The following is a 23776-nucleotide window of genomic DNA, read 5'->3' as shown; positions in this document are numbered from 1 at the left end:
GAATCGCAGCACACCAGGCCTCCCTGTCCATCACCAACTTCCGGACTTCACTGAGACTCATGTCCATCGAGTCAGTGATGCCATCCAGCCATCTCATCCTCTGTCGTCCCCTTCTCCTCCTGCCCCCAAAATATGGTTAACTCTAAAACCAAACTTTTGGGGATTTGGAACTTGGGACTATGAGTTTTCACCAAAGATACAAAACAGGTTAAGTATTAGTTTGTACTTGGCCAGGCTTGGGGGTAAAATATAGCCCTTAGATGATTCTGGGCCCCAGCTTTGTTTTCCTGTTGCTTTTTCTTCATTTCAGAGAAGAAATAAGGCTGTATTATGAAAAGCAGTTAACTTGTATTATCTATGTGTGAGATTTATTTCTTTTCACTAGAAGAAGTTCATCTTTTGCTGCCAAATAAATTGCAATAGGTGCTGGAACAAAGTTTTCATCTACGCTTACACATTGAAATGTGTCTACTCGAATATATCCATGTGAAAACAGGTTAGCTTGGAAGATATACAAACAAGTTCTTGCTTTAGGGGAGCTAACAGTCTAATTTGTTGCTATTTAGTCACTAAGTCACGTTTAACTCTTTGCAACCCCATGGACTGAAGCATGCCTGCCTTCCCTGTCCTTCACTGTCTCCTGGAGTTTGCTCAAACTCATGTCATTGAGTCACTGATGCCATCCAACCATCTCATCCTCTGTTGCCCCCTTTTCCTCCTGCCCTCAATCCTTCCCAACATCAGAGTCTTTTCCAATGAGTCAGCTCTTTCTTTGCATCAGGTGGCCAAAGTACTGGAGCTTCAGCTTCAGAGTCAGTCCTTCCAATGAATATTCAGGGTTGATTTCCTTTAGGATTGACTGGTTTGATCTCCTTGTGTCCAAGGGACTCTCAAGAGTCTTCTCCAGCATCAGTTCGAAACCATCAATTCTAAGGCACTCACCCTTGTTTATGGTCGAACTCTCACATCCATACGTGACTGCTGGAAAAACCATAGGTTTGACTATGCTTACCTTTGTTGGCAAAGTGATGTCTCTGCTTAATACACTGCCTAGGTTTGTCATAGATTTTCTTCCAAGGAGCAAGCATCTTTTAAAAAATTTTTATGGCTGCAGTCACTGTCTACAGTGATTTTGGAGCCCAAGAAAATAAAATCTGTCACTGTTTCCATTTTTCCCCCATTTCCCATGAAGTAATGGGGCTGGATGTCATGGTCTTAGTTTTTTGAATGGTGGGTTTTAAGCCAGCTTTTTCCCTCTCTGCTTTCACCTTCAAGAGGCTCTTTAGTTCCTCTTCACTTTCTGCCCTTTGGGTGGTATCATCTGCATATCTGAGGTTGTTGATATTTCTCTCTGCAATCTGATTCCTTCTTGTGAGTCATCCAGCCCGGCATTTTGAATGGTGTACTCTGCATAAAAGTTGAATAAGCTTGGTGACAATATACAGCCTTGACCTACTCTTTCCCAATTTTGAACCAGTCCCATTGTTTGAACGGTCTAATACAGCAGGATGATATATATGTACAAGTAACAATAATGCATACTGTTTTTGAGAAACGGATGTTTCTTTCTGAATTTTAACCCTACTTTAAAAAAATAATCTTGAACAAAAATAGTAATATAACTATTTTTGAGTAACTTAATACTAGCCTTGCTGGCATATCGAGTGCAGTGCTTTCACAGCATCATCTTTTAGGATTTGAAATAGTTCAACTGGAAGTCCATCACCTCCACTAGCTTTGTTCATTGTAATGCTTCCTAAGGCCCACTCCATGCTTGCTCCTTGGAAGAAAAGTTATGACCAACCTAGACATCATGTTAAAAAGCAGAGACATTACTTTGCCAACAAAGGTCCATCTAGTCAAGCTATCGTTTTTCCAGTAGTCATGTATGGATGTGAGAGCTGGACAATAAAGAAAGCTGAGCGCCAAATAATTCATGCTTTTGAACTGTGATGTTGGAGAAGACTCTTGAGAGTCCCTTGGACTGCAAGAGGATCCAGCCAGTCCATCCTAAAGGAGATGAATCCTGAGTGTTCATTGGAAGGATTGATGCTGAAGCTGAAACTCCAATACTTTGGCCACCTGATGCGAAATCATTTGCAAAGACCCTGATGCTGGGAAAGACTGAAGGTGGGAGAAGGGGACAGCAGAGGATGAGATGGTTGGATGGCATCACCAACTCAATGGACATGCGTTTGAGTAAACTCTCAGAGTTGGTGATGGACAGGGAGGCCTGGCTTGCTGCGGTTCATGTGGTCGCAGAGTCGGACACGACTGAGCGACTGAACTGAACTGAATACTAGTGCTGTTCATGCATTTACAAGAAACTGTGCTGTCAGTCGTTTCAGCCGTGTCCGACTCTTTGCGACCCCATGGACTGTAGCCCACCAGGCTCCTCTATGGGATTCTCCAGACAAGAATACTGGAGTGGGTTGCCATTTCCTACTCCAAAACTGTGTGCTATTATCAAAGAAAAATGAACCAGTAAAGATGTATTGGAGGGAAGGTAGGACAGATACTTGCGGATGAGGGAAACCCGAACTTGAGATGCAGTGAGGTGTTCTCCCTCTCCTCTCTCCCTCCCCTCTTGTGACTCATGAGCTGAGTCCTTTCTCCAAGTTTACGTGATTTCCCCGTGAACTAGTGGCAGAATTTTCCTACATAAATTTGTCACGGGACTCAACAGCGTTCATGTTCATATCCTCGTAACAGATTGTGTTTAAAGTCTTCACAGGTTTCTCACCTTTTAGGGTTCAGATTTACTATCCACTCGGGGTGTGTGACCTGTACTTTTGCAATCTTCCAAATAGTTCTTTGGCGGAGACCCTGTCTACTTTATTCTTGTACTCTTGGATGCTGGAGAATCAGAGATCAGTTGCCTAACACTGGGGGACGGGGTAGGGGGTGGGGTACGGCAGCGCATCTTTGCGCATGCGCCAGCCCGGACCCTTGCTTACCCAGTCACCCGCTCCCCCTCCCCCATTGGAGTAGATTGGCGAGGATTTGGCTTTTGAAGGCCTTCAAAACACAATTTACATTTGTATAGTGAAGACCGAGTTCCTAGCAACCACTTTGCAAGTGAACCTTGGGAGTTCAGTCTTTCTGCAATGGAGACAGTTTTTAAAACAAAACCCCCCCGCCCCCGGCCCCATCTTTTAATGACAGTATGCTGCAGTATGTGACAGCCAGTGTTTTAACGTACGGGCCCTTTAGTCTCCCATAGTTTTGTCGTTAGATTTTGCAAGCGTTTCTTTGAAAGCTAGATGACACTCTCAGTAAACGCCAAAATAACGGCTGTCGCTTGAACCAACCGGTGTTACTCCAGTGTGACCCCAGGACCGGTTCTTGCCGGCGTTCTACGCGGGCGGGGGGTGCTTATTGGTTAACTGAGAGGGGCGGGGCCGCTAGGCTGCCGCTAGTGCGCATGGGTAGCGTCTTCCTCCGCCCTGGGTGACCCCTGCAGTTTCCGTTATTGTCGGAAACGTCGCGAAGACCGTTACCTGAGTGCTGCTCGCCGCCGACATGGCCGATGAAAATGGTTCCCTGAGGGAAGCCGGCGCAGGCGGGAAGACGAGAGCGCAGGCGGTGGTGACCATCCCCAGCAGTGCGTACTTTCTGAAGCAGGTGGAGGAGGAGGAGGAGGTGGAAGCTTTGAAGGTGGAAGTGGCAGCGGCGTCTGACACGGAATCTGATACCTCCTCTGACGACCTGAGCTGCGGGAAGGCCAACATCGACCCCAGCCTGCTGGAGCGTGTGGATGAAGAGAAATGTCGGAGTATCCGCAAGCAGTACCGGCAGCTCATCTATACCGTCCAGCAGAACCGTGACGACATAGTGAACACGGCGAGCGACTCCTTAACCGAGGCTCTCGAGGAAGCCAATGTCCTGTTTGATGCAGTGAGTCGAACAAGAGAAGCGGCTCTCGACTCTCAGTTTCTTGTTTTGGCTTCTGATTTGGGTAAAGAAAAAGCAAAGCACCTGAACTCTGACATGAACTTTTTTAATCAGGTGGCATTCTGTGACTTTCTGTTTATATTTGTGGGTCTAAATTGGATGGAAGATGACGAACGTGATCCGTTGAATAACTGTGACGATAACATAGCTCTTTCCTTCTGGGAGACAGTACAGAAGGAAGCGACATCGTGTATATCACAAGCTGAAACATTCCACTTTCTTTTTGGTTCGTTCAAACCAGAGTCTGCTGCGCGAAAGCCGCGACGTAATCACCGGAGAAAAGTGCAGAAAATGGAAGAGAATGGGGTTATGCCTACAAAGCTGAGGAAGCTGGATCTGAGTGGTAATCAAGAGGCCACAGAAAAAGAAGTAGAAAGAATTTTGGGATTGTTGCAAACGTACTTTCGAAAGTATCCTGATACTCCTGTGTCTTATTTTGAGTTTGTGATTGATCCAAACTCTTTCTCTCGTACTGTGGAGAATATATTTTATGTTTCTTTCATTATAAGGGATGGTTTTGCAAGAATAAGGCTTGACCAAGACAGGCTGCCAATATTAGAGCCAATTAATATTAACCTAGCCGGTGAGGGAAATGATCCCAGTTTCCACAGCAGGAAACAGGGAGTTATATCTTTGAGTTTACAAGACTGGAAAAATATTGTGGCAGCTTTCGAAATTTCAGAGGCTATGATCACAAACTCGTACTAAAGATTTTTGTTCTTAGCGTAGAATGCAGTTTTGTTTATTTTCTAAAGCATAACATAGTGAAGAGTAAAATCCAAACAGAAGCACATACTGTATTTCTTGTGAAAAATATTTTCAAGAAAATAAGTTGTTTTACTGTGCTTTGTATTTTTCTTGGTAGTTTTATAAAGTTGTCATGATATTCTGTTGCTTAAGAAATTCACTGGCGTGTTCATGCAAAAAATTTTTTGACTGCTCCTTAAGGCTTTATTAGTAAAAACTGAATTCCATAAAATAAAAGGTGTTTAATAGTTTAAAAAAAATAAGTTATGATGCTCTGTGATACTGCCTTGCTTTCTCTGCTACAGGGAACCAAGGGAATCCCATATGGGGCTCTTGACCAGGTTGGGGGAAAGAATGGGTAAAAAAAAAAATGGTCAAGAAAGACTGTAGGGTAGTGTGTAAGTCATGTTAATACTGTAAAAAAACAATTCAGATGCCATGCTTCATTTCAAAGACGACTCATTAATGAGTGGGTGTTCTTGTTCTAAATAATTTCTACTGTGATGTGGGAACAAAAGTAGACTGTCTACTGTTAGGTGAGCCATCAACTAAGTACTGAAAGGTGGGTAGGAATTGATAAAAGATCGGGAGGGGAAATATGGAGGGTCAAATATGTGGAATTGTGAGAAGTTATGGCTCCAGAGAAATCTATGTTTTTTTTTGGAAAACTATTCTATCTGAATGTTATACTAGGCAAAAATGGATTTACCTCATCTGTTAGTGCCCTCTCTTTCTTAGATTATTTCAAACACAAAATCTTCTAACATCCAATTAGAATTTTTATCTACTTGTTTCTTCTCTGGCCCCTAGTTTACCTTTGTAATTTCTGCTAGTACACAGAGTGTTCCTCAGAATTGGTGATGTTTCCTTATGTACTGGCCTTGAATATTTGTTCCCAACTCAATTTTGATTTCTTAATAGGACTTTGAATGCCTGGAAACTCCCTGTGTAAATTGAAATATCAGTATATGATTAATTTATCCAAATTTCCTTCACTTCATATAAAGCTGTAAAGGCTTTTGTTGTTGTTGCTTGTATTGTTTTAAGAATATAAATTACAACCTTATTTGGACGCTCCTGCTGAAAATTTTGGTTTTTAAGGAAACAGTTTTTGAAGGTGTAGTGACCATCCTTGCAAGCTGTTTTTCTTGATCTCTGTAGAAACAGTCTTTGGTAGTAGTGGGTCTTGCCATTAAACCTTATTTGGCAAGTGGATAAGGATCTGCTTTGTGTAACAGGAATAATAAAAATTTCCTGTTAAGTCTGAATGTAGTACAGGGAAGGGAAATCCAGAAACTCAATGAATGTCATCTAGATGGAGAGGAGATTGAGAAGTTCTTCAGTAATAGTGCAGGTGTCTCTTTTGTTTGTTTGTTTTATGAGAAGGGAAGTTTCTCATGAAACTGGGCCAGTTATTTTCTAAAGTAGTCATTTCTTCCCCTTTTCATATGAAGGGATGCTAACTTTTCCCAGTGCCTACAACCTTTTGATCTAGTAGTTGTGAAGTCTCTCTGATCCTCCCTTTAACATGCCTCTACCATCCGGGTTCCTTAGGTTTTCCAGACCTTTGCTTTTTGGGGAAAAGATAATCTTAGAGATACCAAAAAGATCTTGCCTCAGGTCTGCTTACCACCAGATTGCTCTTAACACACCAGATGTCTTTACTGGGAGTATTTGAAGATGTAAGTGTTAACTAAAAGCATGAATGGAGAATGGAGGTTTAGGAGAAAGGTAATCTTTTGGGTCTTCTCTAAAATTATAGCTGTTAAAATATAAATCTGACCACTCGTTTCAATTTAAATTGGTTGTCATGACGTATGGATTGGAAATTAAAGCCAATTATTTTCTAAAGTAGTCGTTTCTTCCCCTTTTTACCCTGAAGAAAAAAGGGAAATTGGCTAATAGATAATTCATTTATAGAGATTAGATGTGACCCAAACTGCAAGTCTGCTGGTTTCTCAACAATATATTTAGAGTGGCTTTAATTTCATAGGTTCAATAAAGTCAGCTGATAGGAAAATATCATGGAAATTTTTTAAACTAGGATTTTGTTGTTTAACAGAACCTCTTCTGATCAAAGGACCTGGGATCAGATCCTGCCTTTTAAAATTCTAGTTAGAGACTGAACAAATTATTAAACCTACAAGCCTTTGGTTTTTTTATTTGCTTAGTGGGAATAATGACCTATTAAATGGACAGTATGTAACAAGTACTTTGATTTACTGGGTATGATACAGTGAGAAAAGCAAGAGATTTGTAATTGTTTAGACCTGGGTTTAATTCTTTACTCATGGACAAGTTTCTTAATCTCAAAAGGTTTCTTTATTGTTTCTGAAATGAGAATGACATGTGCTTAGAAGACTATTGTGAGGATTAAATGGGATGATATGTACAAAACATCCAGCACAGTGTTGGGCTCATTGTGAGCACTCACGGTAGTGCCTCACTTCGTAGATCAGCATCAGAACGCAGCTGCCGCCTCCTTCCATGGTGACTTCTCCATCTTGGTTCATTCAGTTTAAGTCTAGACCTGGCTTTCTCAAATTCTTGCCCTTGTTTTGTGGAAACCATTATCAAGTGATTAGAATTAGCACTTGGTTAATTCACTCAGCAACTGTGCCAGACACTGCACTAGCACTGAGGGGAAAGGATAGATTGAAAATTGCCCTACTCTCAAGGAATTTATATTTTAATATGTGTGTTACTTCCCTATTGCTCCTGTAATGAATTACTATTTGATGGCTTAAAACAACACACATTGTCTTAATTCTGGAGGTTGGAAGTCCAAAATCAGTTTCTCAGGGTGTGCAAGGTGTAAAATCAAGGTGTCAGCATGGCCAGGTCCTGTTTTGGAGGCTGCCTGCATTCCTTGATTCACAGTCTGTTCCTCCATTTTCAAAACTGCCAGTGCAACCTCTGTCTTCATTGATTTCTGTGGTGTCTCCGTGTGCCTCCCTCTTATAAGGATACTTGTAAATAAATTGGGCCTTGTGGGGGTAATCCTGGAAAATCTCACCAGATTGTTAACTCACCAGATTCTTAATTCACATCTCAAGAATCTCTTTTACAGGTAATGTATTTGCAGCTTCTGGGGATTCAGACTTTGATGTTGGGGGGACTATTGTTGAGCCTAACAGAGTGGTAGACCACAGTAATTCTGTCAGTGATGACTGCTCTGAAGAAAAACCACCTGGAGAGAATGGTTGAGATGCTATGTTGGGGATGTGTGTGTTGAGGGGGGCGGGGTTGGGGTGTAAGGCAAAGCCCCTGGCAGGGGGCATTGAAATGGAGTCTGTTTTTTGTAAGTAATTTGCCTAGATACTTGATTTAGAGTCCTTTAAATGTTACTGATTATATGAAAGTGAAAGTCACTCAGTTGTGTCCAACTCTTTGCGAGTCCATGGAATTCTCTAGGCCAGAATACTGGAGTGTGTGTAGCGTTTCCCTTCTCTTGGGGATCTTCCCAACCCACAGATGAAACCCAGGTCTCTCTCATTGCAGGCAAATTCTTTACCAGCTGAGCCACAAGTGTTACTGTGGCCCTTAAGTATTTTAGGCACATGTTAGCTGAAGGTCTAGATAGTTAACTGGTAATGGAGAATCAGTGTCCCCGGTTCTTCTGGAAGAAAGGTAGTATAGCCAGCATCTCAACTTCCAGAGCAGGAAGACAGTTCTTTGATTTGTGCTTACCCCTTAGTATTACTGTAGGGTACTTTTCATCCAGTACCACTTATCAGCATTAATTAAAATTTGCTTTAGGCCAGAAGTTGGCAATTTTTGTCCTGCAGAAAGCCACATAGTAAATATTTTAAGCTTTGTGGGCCATATGGCCTTGGTTGAAACTAATCAATTGCGCTCATGTTGCAGAAACAGCAGCCATAGACAATGTTGCAACAAATGGGCCTGGCCTTTTTCCAATAAGATGTTACTTTAATCTTGATTTTTTTTTCTTGCTTTCAACTTTAAAATATTAAGAAGAACAATTCTTAGCTCAGGGACTGTTTAAAAAGAAAAATAGAACTGCAGGCCTGCTAAATTTGCCCCTCAGACTGTAGTTTGCTAATTGGCTGTCATAGGCCTTGGGGCCCACTGGGCTCTTCTAGAAAGTTTGTAGCGTTTAAACCATCACTTAGTGTTATTTCTCTCCTGGCCCATGGTCCTCCAAAGCACAGAGGCTTGACTATATCCCCTAGGGGATGCTGCAGCTTGTTGGCAGCAGCAGCTAATACAGTTTATATAACCATGCAGACAAGGAGCTCAGGCAGGAGAATTAAGCAGTTTGCTCAGGATCACGTAAATTGCAGAGTCAGATTCAGATGTGGACTAAATTTGAGCTCCTAACCAGTATGCTACACACCTGGTACCTTTTCTAGTGTTTTCCCACAGTTTTGTTTTCATGATGAGAAAACTGAACTGAAGCCCAGCCTCTCAGTACATGTAACACAGCAGGAATGAGCACTCAGGTCTTTTATTCTAAGAATGTTTTTGAACATCACATCACAGGCATGTGGAGTTGGCACTGGTGATGCCAGGATGAAAGAAAAGAACTATCCTTGTGGAGTTGATGGGATTGTGTGAAGATACCAGCAGGGGCCTCAGGAGAGGAGCCAGTCTGCTATCAGCTAAAGGCTTCCAGCTAAATCTTGAAGGACAGGAAGTGGCTCTGAGAACCTCTATTAATGCAGTTGTGAGAAAAAAAAGATAATGTTGTTTGGGAACCTTAGGGAAACAATGGAAGGAATAGCCTTATGTTGGGATCTTTAGATATTGGTAAAGGAACCTAAAGGAATGCTTTAGAAAGGGTCATGTTTTGTTTACATTGAATAGAAATAATATAACCTGCCGTCAATGTACTGGATCAGAATTTGGTGGGAAGAGGGCATTTCAGGTGAGCGGTGATGCAGGGAAGTGTAGGGGATAACGTCTGCAAAACACCAGAGCTTTTTGACTCAGCCCCTTGGGCAGGCAGGTTCCCTTTTGTAGGAAGGGGAGAATTAGTGAATGTAGGGATTTTTCCTTCCAGCCACTGTGCTATAATATGCATTATCTCAAACTCAGTAGTTGAGAGGGCATGCTCATTTTACAGAATGTAAAATCAGACTCCCAAGGATTAGGTGATAGCCAAGATCACCTAGCCTTGAGAATGGTAGAGCAGGTATTTTAACCCAGGTCAATTTGACACCAGAGCACATATATAATGGGTTAAAAACCAAAGACCAGTACACATCTGCCCAAAGGGTAGAGTCGTGTTTAGGGGGAGAATCAGTCAGTGTCAGTTAAATTCAGTTGCTCAGTTGTGTCCAACTCGTTTGCAACCCCACGGACTGCAGCATGCCAGGCTCCCCTGTCCATCACCAACTCATGGAGCTTGCTCAGACTGATGTGCATTGAGTCGGTGATGCCATCCAACCATCTCATCCCATCATTCCCTTCTCCTCCTGCCTTCAATCTTTCCCAACATCAGGGTCTTTTCCAGTGAGTCAGTTCTTTGCATCAGGTGGCCAGAGTATTAGAGTTTCAGCTTCAGCATCAGTCCTTCTAGTGAATGTTCAGGGTTGATTTCCTTTATGATGGACTGGTTGGATCTCCTTGCAGTCCAAGGGACTCTCAAGAGTCTTTTCCAACACCACAGTTCAAAAGCATCAGTTCTTCAGCCATCAGCGTTCTTTATAGTCCCAACTCGCACATCCATATGTGACTCCTGGAAAAGCTATAGCTTTGACTAGAAGGACCTTTGTTGGCAAAGTAATGTCTCTGCTTTTTAATATGCTGTCTAGGTTGGTCAAAGCTTTTCTTCCAAGGAGCAAACATCTTTTAATTTCATGGCTGCAGTCACCATCTTCAGTGATTTTGGAGCCTGATTTTGGAGGGGGAGAATAAAGATGATTTATTCTAATTTTAAAGAAATGTTAATTGCTTTCTGAATTGCGCCTTTCTGGGGAGTCTGGAGCAGTGTTTACTAGGGGTGGGTTAGAGGAAAGGCACTGAGAAGCAGATGGAAGAATGTACATTCTGTAAGCCTCACTAACAGCTGCTGGGGAGAGGAGGGTATATGTTTACATCTCTGTGGGTAGTTCTCAAAATGTGGTCCAGATCCCCACCCCAACTCCTACCCCTTCAAGAAGTCCTTTAGGTCAAAATGATCTTAATAGTAATTTGCTCTTTGTCTTTTTCACTCTGATTCTCTTACAAGTCTGCCATGGAATTTTCCAGAGGTTACATAGCAGGCGATGTGGTGCAGCAGACTGAACACAAAAGAGATGTGCACTGTCTGTTATCAACAAACATCAGAGAATTATGAAGATATAAAATAATGCCACTTTTCTCACAAATTAAAAATGTTTTTAATCAGTTGTTTATGTTTAGCAGTAATGTTTTTATTTAAATTTTAAAGATATTTTAATAGTTTACATATTTTTATATTTAAGATATTAAAATTTTTTTCTTAGTTTTAGTTTCTAACATTCAAAGCCCCATCCACATTATTCAAAGCTCTTTGTGGGAAATCCTAAATAATTTAAGGTTCTAAAGGCATCTTGAGACTGAAAGTTTGAGAACTCCTGTTCTTTATCAGCTGCTCTGGTCAGTGGCCACTGTTTCTAGCAATTTAACTGGAGAACGGGGGACATTTTTCTCCCGTCTCTCCTTACGCCATCTGTGTGCTTCTTCCTTATGCTGTAGAGGACAAGGAGGTGTATGTCTGTGTGTCTTACATCTCTGGTGGGCATCCTCTTCCTTAGAATTGAATGACAGCAACTTCAGTTTTAAATTGGATTATAATTTTAAAACATCATGTTTAGTTCTGGGGTCAGCTGAATACCTCAATTCCCTGTCCTTCTGATTTTACTTTACAGAATTAAAAATATTCAGGTTCACCCAGAGCTTTCTTTGTAAAATTGGTGCACTGGTTGATACAATTTTTCTTAAACTTGAACCATAAGAACCCAGGTCTGATACAGAATTTCAGTAGAGAGCAGATTATGATGGTTGGTGGAGGAAGCATGCTCTTCAGCATGACAGTTTCCTTCTTTGTTTTATTCAATACTAGAGGAAGTGGTTATAGGAACTGGGTGGTTTTTATATAGGCAGCCAGTGATTGTGTTCTGGCACCATCTGTGTTGAGGCTTAGATTAACAATGGTTATTTTCCTAGAAGAACATCTAGCTTCATTTATTTGTTAATTCTTCTAAAGCAGCAAGTCAGCCCTTATGCTGTGAGATCAGCTAGAGAGAGTAACGCTTACGACCTGAAGCTCATATTGATCCTTTGATCTGAAGGGATGTTTTTCTCCCCACAGTGCCTTGCATTGGAGGAGGAACCTCACCATAATGCCAGTTGATGAATACTGGCTATGTTTACCAGCCTTTCATGTTAGACCTTTTGTGCAGACGGTCAGGATGATGCAGTCATGCCCCTGCTGTTGCTGGTTTCCAGGCGTCCTCCCTTTAGTCCCTGAACCGTCATGCATACCTGCTGCACTGCCTGCAGGCAGCCGTGCCGCCCCTCCTCCACCTTTGCACACCGCACCCTCTTCCTCATCCCAAGCATCCTTTTCTACTGACCCTAAGCTCTGCCTTTTGCCCCCCACATCTGATGGTAGGCAGGAGGAAAATGTGCAGTCTGGGCTGGTAAGTCTGGGGGCTTTTTTGATTACGAAGGTTAAAACTTGATTTAAAAAATTTTGTGTGTGTGTTTGGTAACAGCTGTTCCAATCATTCTCTTATGTTAGCAGATTTTTGTTTTAATAAGAAATTTTAAATGCATCACCAAAACAATGTTCCACCCAAATATGTAACTAGTGTGTTTTAAAATTAGTAGAATCAAAGGATTTTGTAAAATTAAAAATTTATATTATAAATGCCAAGTATATGGAAAGTAAATATAGGTAACTTCATGCATAGGCAGATTAAAGAAATGAGCTTTATCTGCCTAAGGGTCACTTATTTATTTAACTCCGCCCCCCCGCCGCCATCCCTGTTTGTTTAAAACATCTTATGAAAGCAGGGACTTTTAACTTTTCCTGCAGGTAAATGGCAGTTAATGATTTTCTACTGAATTTTTGGATTTTATGCTTTACCTAAACAATGTAGAAAAATACTTGGCTAACTTGTTTCAGTTGCCGTTTGCAGGGTCCTATCTTACTCTATAACCTTCGTATACTCATTATTCTACCTTTGACTAGAAAGTATAAATGTTTGCCAAATTGTATTGAGTCTACTAAAAACATACAGTACAGGTGTTTTTAAAATATAATTTAAAGCATAGTTTAAAAATCCTAGGAAAAAGCTGATCAAACTGAACTCAGGTGTAAGTTAATTCTTTTGGGCCATCAGGACCTTAGTTTCGTGTACTCTGCAGACCCGTTACAGTAGCTGTCTGCCACGTGGAGGGGGCATGAGGACAGTCCTACCACCAAGCAGGTGACTGATCACCACTTGAGGGAAGGGTGAACATTTCCCATTGTGTGCTGTGATGTAACAAACTGTGTTTCTCCTTTGGAAGTGCCTTCTGTTTTTCTTCAAAGGGTCCTTTCACAGAACTTTTCAGACATTGCTGCTTTTGAGTTAAATTGTTTTCTCTTCCATTGTTTTTCTTCTTTAGGCTTCTCAGGAAAACAGACTTCAAAATCCAGTGAAAATGAATGGCTCCAAGGATCTCCCGGAGCCCTATGACTACGACCTCATCATCATTGGAGGGGGTTCTGGAGGACTGGCAGCCGCCAAGGCAAGGCTCCTTGTGTGTCCTGGGATATGGGGAAAGTAGTCAGATCCTGACAACTGTAATCTGCATGTTGTTAGAACTACCCTTGTTTAATTTTTACGTTGGAGTTGCACTAGTCATCTTAGTATATGAAATTCTCAGGTATTAATAATTGGTTATGCTTTAGATATTATAACTGTGTTAAAATAACATTGATTTTTAATAGTTCATTTCCAGTCCATCATGTCAACCATTCCAACTCATTTTAATAATTTATTTTCTAGGAGGCAGCCAAATATGACAAGAAGGTGATGGTTCTGGATTTTGTCACTCCAACCCCTCTTGGAACTAGATGGGGTAAGCTTTTAAAATACCTTAGAAGTGAATTTGTAGGAGCAGATTTTCCCCTGGCTTTGGTTTGAATGACTTCTAAAATCCAATTTTGAAATTAAATAAATTAAAAAAAACAAACAAAACACCTACCTCCTTCACTTGTGCTAGGTCAGAATGGACTCCAGTTAAATGTTGAATACTTAGGTTCCTTGGCACAGAGTCAAGATAATACAAAACCGTATCCACAGCTGTTCTGATGATTTAAAGATAAATATTTGAGTAACTTAGTATATTTAGGGGCTTAATAAGTGAAAGTTTAAACTCTTCCTGGATTTCTGTTTCAAATCTGTCTCCTGTGTCCAACAAGAACTGGAATTAGATCCCTTAATGGATAGCCCTTGCTTCTTCTTAGTCTTGGTGAATTCTGTGTTCATTATTTATTCAATAAATATTTATTGAACACTTACTATGAACGAGGGCTGTGGAGATATAGCAGTGAATGTGTAGACCTGATGTGAAGTTCCTGCTTCTGTGGAGTTTACATTCTCGTGGAAGACAAAAGATGAACAAGAACTTTACCAATTGTGATACATGGTACTGAAAAAGTTACTTGGTGGAATAGAGAGGAACTGGGTAAAGAAAGGAGTTTAAACTTTGAGGCTATTATCAGTGGCGATCTCTGAAGAGGTGGCTTTTAGATGAAACCCAAAGAGTAAGAATGAGCCAGCCCTGCCAAAAGCTGAGGAAGAGTCTTCCAGGCAACTTTTCTCTTTCTCACAAAAAGGTACATACAAAGGCCCTGGGGTAGGTTTGGTGGTTGTGGCATGGGTAGTAGAAGCTGGAGCTAAGACTGGAGAGGAAGGCAAGTGTCAGACTGTACAGGTCCTTGTGGACCAAGATGAGGGATTTGGTCCTGATAATCCAAGCATCATGGGAAACCTTTGGGAAGGGGAGCAATGTGATAGGTAAATTTCATCAAGATGACTTGGCTGTGGAAATTAGAAGGAGGCAGGAAGTCTGGGTAAGCCAGTGTCACAATTTCTGATTCATTCATTCATCGGGTACTTGTTAAGGTGTCACCTCTTGTCAGGCATGTTCTTGTGCTGGATGTAGTCCTGCTGGCCTGTGGAGCTCACACACTGTGGTGCCACTCAACCAGCATTCTCCTTGGAGGGCTGCTGGTTTCCCAAGCTGTGCAGTCCTCTGCCGTCTTGCACTCTTGGCATTTTGGGTGCCTCTCCATTTTGGCTGCTTACATTATGTTCTAATGGAGACAGGTTATCACCATGTTCTTTAAGTTCAGGGACACTAACTCTTTTTAGGGACAGGCAAAGTGTTATGAATCCTTTGGTGAGAATCAGTGAAGGCTGTGGACCACCTCTGTGAAAATTTGGTCATGTACACTAGACTTTTTTATTACTTTTTGGCTGCATCGTGTGGCTGTGGGATCTTAGTTCCCTTAGTTCGACCAGGGATCAAACCCATGCCCTCAGCAGTTAAGTGTGGAGTCCTAACCACTGGACTGTCAGGAAATCCCCTTTACCAAACTTTGCATGTGGTTTCAGACCCACTGCAGTCCAGCCATGCCCTTTAGTGGCAAGTATAAGGTTGTACACAAAGTAAAGTCTCAATATCTGGCTTTTTTATCAGCAGTCAATTAATTATGAATTTTTGAAGTACATGGAAGTTGTGGAAGTCTGCTCCTTTTCGTTTTAGGGCAGTTTTGCCATGTTTAGTCTGTAAGGCCCTCTGATCTTAGAAATGTCGTGACTTAAGGATAAACTCGTATAAACAGTGTTGACTACATTAATGAATTGCGATGTTTCATAGAATAGCATTGGGGCTTAGAGTGGGCCACCCAAAATATGCACTATGGCACGTTGATTATTTTGAATTAAAGTTACTTAATAAATGACCAGTGGGACACTGGCCCTCCTTTCTGTTGCCTGAAAGCAGGAAGTACGTCGCATGAAAGGTGCACTCCCTACATCTAAGGAAGTAGAAAGACACCCTTTTCACAAAAGATAGGGAATTCGGGGCTGAGAAGCCTAATGTAAAGAAAACTGTTACTTCTTTACCTGTTATCCCAAACCCATACTCTGTTTTGATTCTTAACTAATTGAGCACCCAAAATGTCAGTTTCTTTGTCCTGTCAGTTCCTCACAAATGTATTCTTTTTTTGTCTAAAAAATAGAAAAGCTGTTTCATTTGGCTACTTCTTAGGTCCCATTTCTATGAAAGCCTCATGTGCACAAATTAAAATGTATTTCTTTTTCTCCTGTTGATCTGTCTCATGTCAGATTTGTTTGTCTAACCACAAGAACTGAAGAGGGGTAGATGGGGAAGTTCCCCTCTCCCTTATAATGATAATAACCATTGGCCCTTTTCTTTGGAGGATTGTACATCAGGCTATAAACTGATTTTGCAATGCTTTTGTAGGTCTTGGAGGAACGTGTGTGAATGTGGGTTGCATACCTAAAAAATTGATGCACCAAGCAGCGTTGTTAGGTCAAGCCCTACGAGACTCTCGAAACTATGGGTGGAACGTCGAGGAGACAGGTACGTGGGGGAAGCTGCTCTTCCATTTGTGCTGTTGAGGGGCTTGAGCTGGGATCTTGCAGTGCACCATCCATTCTTACGAGACTAGCATATAACCTGGAAGTTGTTTCTATTTGTTTTTTTTAATGGATAAAATCAGTGTGGTTAAAAAAAAAAACAGTGTGGTTATCCTGTGTCTTGTTGGCTGTGTAGTAACTATTCCAAGTAACTATTGTACTTGGAATATCTTTTTATAACAGAAACCCAGAATTCTTTCAAAGAAATTCTCATAATTCTAGAGTTTCCTATGGAAATGCAAATTACATTTGCTTTCCCTTGAAGCTGTTATTTTTCTCTCATCCAAGAAGTCTTGTTTAATGAGCTGATATTTGGGAGGGTTATTTGTTGAGAAGGGGGTTTTGTTGGATTAAAAATATTTACAGTACCATGGAAACCACATCCTTTTCTCTTGCCCAACAAAAAAGGCAGTGAGGAGCCTCAACCTAATGGAGCATACATGTATCACGTAATCTGCTGATGGTCTACCTCTCTTCTCGCCTCTACCCCGCCTACCCTGCAAGTTACTTACTCCCGTGTCTGAGTGCCTGAGACTGCCATTGGTCCACTCGTTCCTTCCTGGGAGCCTGCTGTCAGTGTACCCAGTTCACAACAGAATCTCCTTTCAGTTAATGAGTTAGATTTTTTCAGTAGACTTTTCAGAAATCCTCCTAGTGAAGTTATATAATATTACTATTGCTTACCCACTATTTGCACTTGGTTCTGTGCTGGGGAAGTATATAAATAATACAAATCTGTAGATTCACAGGTTCTGTTTTCATCGATGTGCTAATATCGTTGATACACCAGCTAAGTACCCTGGGTGCCCAGAGGTGGGGTCAGTAAATGATTTAAGAGGTGACTGGAGATGACTTTTTAGATGTTGTGTCCTTGACAATAAGCAGAGGAGAGGATAGTCCGTTCTTTAGACAGAAGAAAAGGAACAAGGTTCGTACTTGGAGAATAGTAAATACGTTGGCATCTCTAGAGCAGGGAGCATGTGGGAACAAAAAGCAGATAGTTGCTGTGGGCTGAATGCCCTGGGTGGTTTGGGATAAGGGTAGGAGGAGGAATGTGGACCAGCTTAGTGAGCTGCAGTTGTGCTGAGAGCAAGTTGGAACAGATGTTTCATGGTTCTTGGGATAGCAGGAAGAAGAGGGGAGAGGAGGTAAAGACCATAGCTATAGCAGAGAGGAAGCTCCTGTCTTTCCTCAGTACCCGCCTCATGGCTTCACTGGGGTCCTGCAGGTCAGGAGTCATGTTAAAGTTAGATCATTTTCCATATTCTCCATTCCATCTTATTGCAGTACATGTATGAGCCTGCTGTCCCTGAAGGGGGATCCCGTTGTTCCATTTGGCAGACAAGCAGACCGAAGCTCGAGCGGGGGTGTGAAGTGGTGCCCCCATATCATAGCTAAGAAATTGGCAGCACTAGGGCTTCCCTGGTAGCTCAGCTGGTAAAGAATCTGCCTGCAATGCAGGAAACCCTGGTTTGATTGCAGGGTCAGGAAGATCCCCTGGAGAAGGGATAAGCTACCCACTCCAGTATTCTTGGGCTTCCCTGGTGACACAGACGGTAAAGAATCTGCCTGCAATGCAGGAGACCTAGATTGGATCCCTGGGTTGGGAAGATTTCCCTGGAGGAGAGCATGGCAACCCACTCTGGTATTCTTGCCTGGAAAAATCTCGATGGACAGAGGAGCCTTGCAAGTCTCTCTGACCTCAAAACACATGGGGTTTACACAAGTGGTCTTCTTTCAGCTCTCATGGCTTCAGTGGCAACTCCTCTAGAGGACCAGGTTTTGGGAGCTGTTGTAGAAGCAAGTACTCAGAGCTTTTGACCTTGGTCTGTGTGTACCTCTCCTCACCATTCTCTCCCCAAAAGGGGCAAGTTCTATGTGCAGTCTGCAGGCCACACTCGAATTTCCCTTCTGGGTCTTTGGGAGGAAAACCCAAGAACCACTCATTTTATTTGCTAACCACTCTCATAAGATCTGTAATCCACCCCTGTCCTTCCACACACACTCTTTACGAGTATTCTCAGGGAGACTTCATTCCCTGGGGCCCCCAGGGATAAGATCCTTTCTTCACCTCATTGAAGTATAGGTTATTAGAGTAGACAGATGTGGGTGGTAATTCTGACTTTGCTGTTTACTGCCTGTGTGGTGAGGATTAAATACAATTCAGTTCAGTTGCTCAGTTGTGTCCTACTCTTTGTGACCCCGCAGCACACCAGGCCTCCCTGTCCATCACCAACTCCTGGAGTTTACTCAAATTCATGTCCATTGAGTCAGTGATGCCATCCAACCATGTTATCCTCTGTCATCCCCTTCTCCTCCTGCCTTCAGTCTTTCCCAGCATCAGGGTCTTTTCCAGTGAGTTGGTTCTTTGCATCAGGTGGCCAAAGTATTGGCATTTCAGCTTCAGCATCAGTCCTTCCAATGAATATTCAGGACTGATTTCCTTTAGGATGGAATAGTTTGACCTCCTTGCAGTCCAAGGGACTCTCAAGAGTTTTCTCCAACACCACAGTTCAAAAGCATCAATTCTTTGGTGCTCAGCTTTCTTTATAGTCCAATTCTCACATCTATACATGACTACTGGGAAAACCATAGCTTTGACTAGACAGACCTTTGTTGGCAAAGTAATGTCTCTGCTTTTTAATATGCTGTCTAGGTTTGTCATAGCTTTTCTTCCAAGAATCAAGCGTCTTTTAATTTCATGGCTGCAGTCACCATCTGCTATGATTTTGGACCCCCCAAAAATAAAGTCTGTCACTGTTTCCATCCATTGTTTCCCCATCTATTTGCTATGAAGTGATGGGGCCAGATGCCATGATCTTAGTTTTCTGAATGTTGAGCTTTAAGCCAACTTTTTCACTCTCCTGTTTCACTTTCATTAAGAGGCTCTTTAGTTCTTCTTTGCTTTCTGCCATAAGAGGGGTGTCATCTGCATATCTGAGGTTATTGATATTTCTCCCAGCAATCTTGATTCCAGCTTGTGCTTCTTCCAGCCCAGTGTTTCTCATGATGTACTCTGCATATAAGTTAAATAACCAGGGTGACAATATACAGCCTTGACGTACTCCTTTTCGTATTTGGAACCAGTCTGTTGTTCCATGTCCAGTTCTAACTGTTGCTTCCTGGCCTGCATACAGATTTCTCAAGAGGCAGGTCAGATGGTCTGATGTTCCCATCTCTCTAAGAATTTTCCAGAGTTGTGGTCCACAAAGTCAAAGCCTTTTTCTTTTTTTGTAAAAGGCTTTTTAGATACAGTAAAAGTAAAGCAAAGCAAAGTTGCTCAGTCATGTCCGACTCTTTGCGACCCCATGGACTGTAGCCCCCCAGGCTTCTCCGTCCGTGAGATTTTCCAGGCAGGAATACTGGAGTGGGTTGCCATTGCCTTCTCCAGGAGATCTTCCTGACCCAGGGATTGAACCCAGGTCTCCCTCATTGTAGGCAGACGCTTTACCGTCTAAGCATGGGAAACGGGGAATAAATGCAGAAAATATCTGAGTCACTCCTAGGTAACAGGCCCCAAGAAGCAGACGTGAGCACTTTCAGCTCCCTTGCATGGCCACCAGGTTAGAATAAGGTTCTTGGCCTAATGTCACAGAGCTAGGAGGATGTGTCTAGCTTCTAGCCCATACTCCTCTAACTAATTGTACTGCCTCCAAGGTAGCTGTGGTTTCCAGGAATTTCCAGTCTGTTCCATAAAAAGAGCAACATGAGGCTAGCGCTGTCCTATTTCCTCAACAGTTTCTAGCTAGAAACCACACAACATGCTTGTCCATATTTTCCTGAGAATGTGATTAAAATACCTGCCAGCACCTGCCAGCCTTAGTTTCAGTCCCTTCCTCCTGGACCTTCTTCTTCTAATTTTTCCCTTCAGAGTGTCAGCCAATTGGAGTAGACTCTGCCCGGCACTTTTCTTGGTTCTTTGTTTAATGGGTTGTAGAGAAACATCTGTGGATCTTTAGAAATTTGTATGTTTGAACCAATTTATTTCCCTCAAAGAGAAGGGCATGTAACAAGAATACTAATTTGAAAAAGTCTAGAGTTTGATGGAAAATGCATGGTCGTTCCAAGCAAATTTTGATTTATGCGGTAATATAATTTCTATATAGTGTCTTCTTCTTCATAGTGAATGTCAGTGGCCCTTAAATTTCAATAATAGTTCTGGGGAGGTACAACTCATGATCATTAAAATATTGTTCATTCATGGGAGGTCTCATACTTAAATTGGTATGTAGTTGATGTTAGCTTTAAACTGTCAACTCAAGAAAAATGAAGTAGGTGGAACAGAATAGCTTAGTTTGGTAAGAAAAGTAGGAAAATACATGTAACAGGTCTTTAGAATCTTTAAGAGATAAGTATAGGCCTCTGCAGAATAAATTTTAATAACAGGGTCAGCAAAGTATAATTCTAATAAGTTCAGTAATCAAATGAGTGATGAAATATAACTTGGTGAATTGACAGATCTTCTTTCCAGCAAAAGAAAAGTTTATAGTTGTCACGTAACAATAATAAGAACTGGCTTTACTTATTTACATTGACTTTATTTCTAAAGTACATAAGAAACTAATAAATGTACAGAGATGAGGTGATAAAGCAGCCACTACCAGTGTACTGCAGCTCTGCACAGTAAAATCAGCAGGAGCTTTCTGAATTTTAAAACATAAACCAACTCAAAAGTTATCTTACTTGTGTATCTCTACAGAAGTTATTTTATTCAACTAATTTAACAGTTTTAGCTCTTTCGTGTTTCTTCCCCTTTTCCAGATTTTAAGATAGAAATATACTTTGTATTTTTATACCATCCACCTCTTGTAGATCTATGTCAGGGACAGTAATCCCAAAGTCTCTGATGGGAGATGTGCCCTCTATTTAAATCCCTTCCTTCTTCCTAAGTGGAAGCGTGGTGGCTTCTTTATTGTTGTCTTTCTCATTACTCCTTGTGCCTTCTGAAGCAAACTTTGGCTTCTCTGTGGGGACCAGAGCTGGCTGCTGTGGGAGTGGCTGGCCCGGCCTGCCGGGATCCACCACCCACGGAGCAGTCATCGCCACCCTTCTTTTTGTGCTAAAATGTTGGTGGTGAAGGATACAGTGGACTTAGACAAACACTTTATCATTAGATCTTTGAGGAAGAAAGAAACTGGAGGTATATGTTTCAAATGAGAAGCTGCTAGAGGCTGTTGCTCCGTGTTCCCAGGAGATGAGGCGTGAATGCTTATTTTGCATTTTCAAATAGAAACACATCTAATCTCATGCCCTTGACCAAAGAACAGTGCTTCTATTTTCTTGGAAGACTGTCTTCTCTGACACTGCAAATAGCTCTGAGCCTGGTGAGGGAGGAAAGGCCCTTTGGACCTGAACCAGGCAGCACAGCTGAATCTGCCTGTAATGGGGTGGGAGGCAGGGAGAGGGGGGTGACTTGTCCAGGACTCAGCCTGTGCTCTGCTCTTCTCCTGAAAGCTCTGAGATGAGACTGTGATAAGAGAAAAATTACATGAGCTCAGTTATGTAAACTGGAGGAATTGGTCCTTTCTGGAAGATTTACTGGCTTCGTATTTTCTTCAGATATATCTGTTCGATTTCCCTTGTGCTCAAGAATTAAATGTACCTTTTAAAAAATTGAGCATTTGTGAAGTTTTAGGATCCCATTGTCCTTAGAGAGAAAGCACAATTATTGGTTTGCAGTTGGGGGCTTGCAGAGTTTCTGGATGCATGTATTCTCTTACCATGCTCAGCTGATGGTTCACGTACAGTGTGTCTGTGCTGCTGTGAGTTACCGTGTAGCCCTGGGCAGGTCATCCATCCATCCTTCATTTCCCTGTGTATATACTGGAAGGAATTTGTGCCCCTTCAGGGTATTTGAGGCGTAAGTGAGCAGGTGCAATGAAGATGAAAGGATGCTAGTAGCTCTGTTAGTCTGAATACTGTTGTCGAACCTAGGGGTGTATAGTAGTGAGGGGCGGTTCAGGAGCATGAGAGAATTGGCTTAAGACCCAGTTGCCAGGATGGGCATAAGGGCGCACCCAGGTGAAGTACAGTCCTTGCCTAGGTAGCTGGAATCAGCATTGCAGAGGGTCAGTATTAGGTTACCGCTGGTTGACCAGGCCAGTGGAATCGGGAGGCCTGGGGAAGGTGCTGGGCTGTGCCAGTGCGAGGGCTATTTAGGAATGGGGAGTGTCCACGTGGTATATGGGAATGCAGGAAGGTGGGGGATTTGGGGAATTACTGGAAAGCAGGGCAGCCCTAGAGAACTGGGGTTCTGCTCATGTAACCACCCACAGTCCAACAGGAATCCGGTTACCACCAGCAGTATGTAAAGTAGGAGTTTGGATTTTGTGAGACTGAAACTCAGTTCTCAGAATGAAATGCAAGACCAGGACCATAGGAGCAGCTAGAGTATCTTGATGCTAAATCCCAAAGTAGTGGGCTGCAGCTTTTTTCGTTTCTTCTGCCTGAGCATAACCACACTAGAGATTGGTGCCTGCCTACTGTACCCGAGGATGAAGGGACTTAGGTAGAGAAAAGGGGTTTGAGGAGTTTGGATATCACATGGGGCCTAACAGTTACAAAGTTTGTCCCTAACAATAGAATTAGTGTTGAATTAGGTCTAATCATGGAATTTCTGTCATTGAAGTAATTTTTTTGTACAGGTACTTAATCCCAACTGTGTCTTCTTTTCGAATATGGTATCTCTTGTAAGATTGGCAGAGCAGAATCCACTTAGTACTTCTACCACTGTAAAATTTCAGAGTGAATTCTGCCTTTGATCTTGTTCCTCCCTGGGCGTGTTATTAGCATGCTATGCTGGACAGCTCCTACTTGTAAGGAACCAAGGTAGAAGATAGCGTCACAGGACATCCCTGTGTCAGTCAGTTCAGTCTCTCAGACATGTCCGACTATTTGAGACCCCATGGATTGCAGCACGTCAGGCTTCTCTGTCCATCACCAACTCCCGGAGCTTGCTCAGACTCATGGCCATCGAGTTGGCGAGGCCATCCAACCATCTCATCCTCTGTCATCCCCTTCTCCTCCTGCCTTCAGTCTTTCCCAGCATCAGGGTCTTTTCCAAGGAGTTAGTTCTTTGCATCAGGTGGCCAAAGTATTGGAGTTTCAGCTTCAGCATCAGTCCTTCCAATGAATATTCAGGATTGATTTCCTTTAGGATTGACTGGTTGGATCTCCTTGCAGTCCAAGGGACTCTCAAGAGTCTTCTCCAACACCACAGTTCAAAAGCATCAATTCTTTGGTGCTCAGCTTTCTTTATAGTCCAACTCTCACATCCATACATGACTCCTGGAAAAACCACAGCTTTGACTAGACGGACCTTTGTTGGCAAAGTAATGTCTCTGCTTTTTAATATGCTATCTAGGGTGGGCATGGCTTTTCTTCCAAGGAGCAAGCGTCTTTTAATTTCATGGCTGCAGTCACCATCT

The 23776-nt window shown here is 42.3% G+C and overlaps 2 protein-coding genes across 5 annotated transcripts in view; both read left to right on the top strand.

Annotated features, from left to right (window-relative positions):
• Positions 1-23776, top strand: part of TXNRD1 (thioredoxin reductase 1) — a 63124-nt gene that overhangs the window by 9968 nt on the left and 29380 nt on the right. For all 4 annotated transcript variants that reach the window (XM_027541922.1, XM_027541923.1, XM_027541926.1 and 1 more), the window contains 3 exons: positions 13303-13425; positions 13686-13758; positions 16174-16293. In XM_027541922.1, the coding sequence (XP_027397723.1) occupies positions 13339-13425; positions 13686-13758; positions 16174-16293 (280 nt within the window). In that variant the 5' untranslated portion in view covers positions 13303-13338. The remainder of the gene's footprint in view (positions 1-13302; positions 13426-13685; positions 13759-16173; positions 16294-23776) is intronic.
• On the top strand, positions 2934-7098 carry EID3 (EP300 interacting inhibitor of differentiation 3). The gene has a single exon (XM_027541927.1). The coding sequence runs from the start codon at positions 3523-3525 to the stop codon at positions 4660-4662; it is 1140 nt and encodes a 379-aa protein (XP_027397728.1). The 5' UTR covers positions 2934-3522; the 3' UTR covers positions 4663-7098.

Source organism: Bos indicus x Bos taurus, chromosome 5, assembly GCF_003369695.1.
Source record: "Bos indicus x Bos taurus breed Angus x Brahman F1 hybrid chromosome 5, Bos_hybrid_MaternalHap_v2.0, whole genome shotgun sequence".
Classification (NCBI taxonomy): domain Eukaryota; kingdom Metazoa; phylum Chordata; class Mammalia; order Artiodactyla; family Bovidae; genus Bos; species Bos indicus x Bos taurus.
Note: the sequence above shows the minus strand (reverse complement) of the source record. Positions and strands in the feature narration are given on the sequence as shown.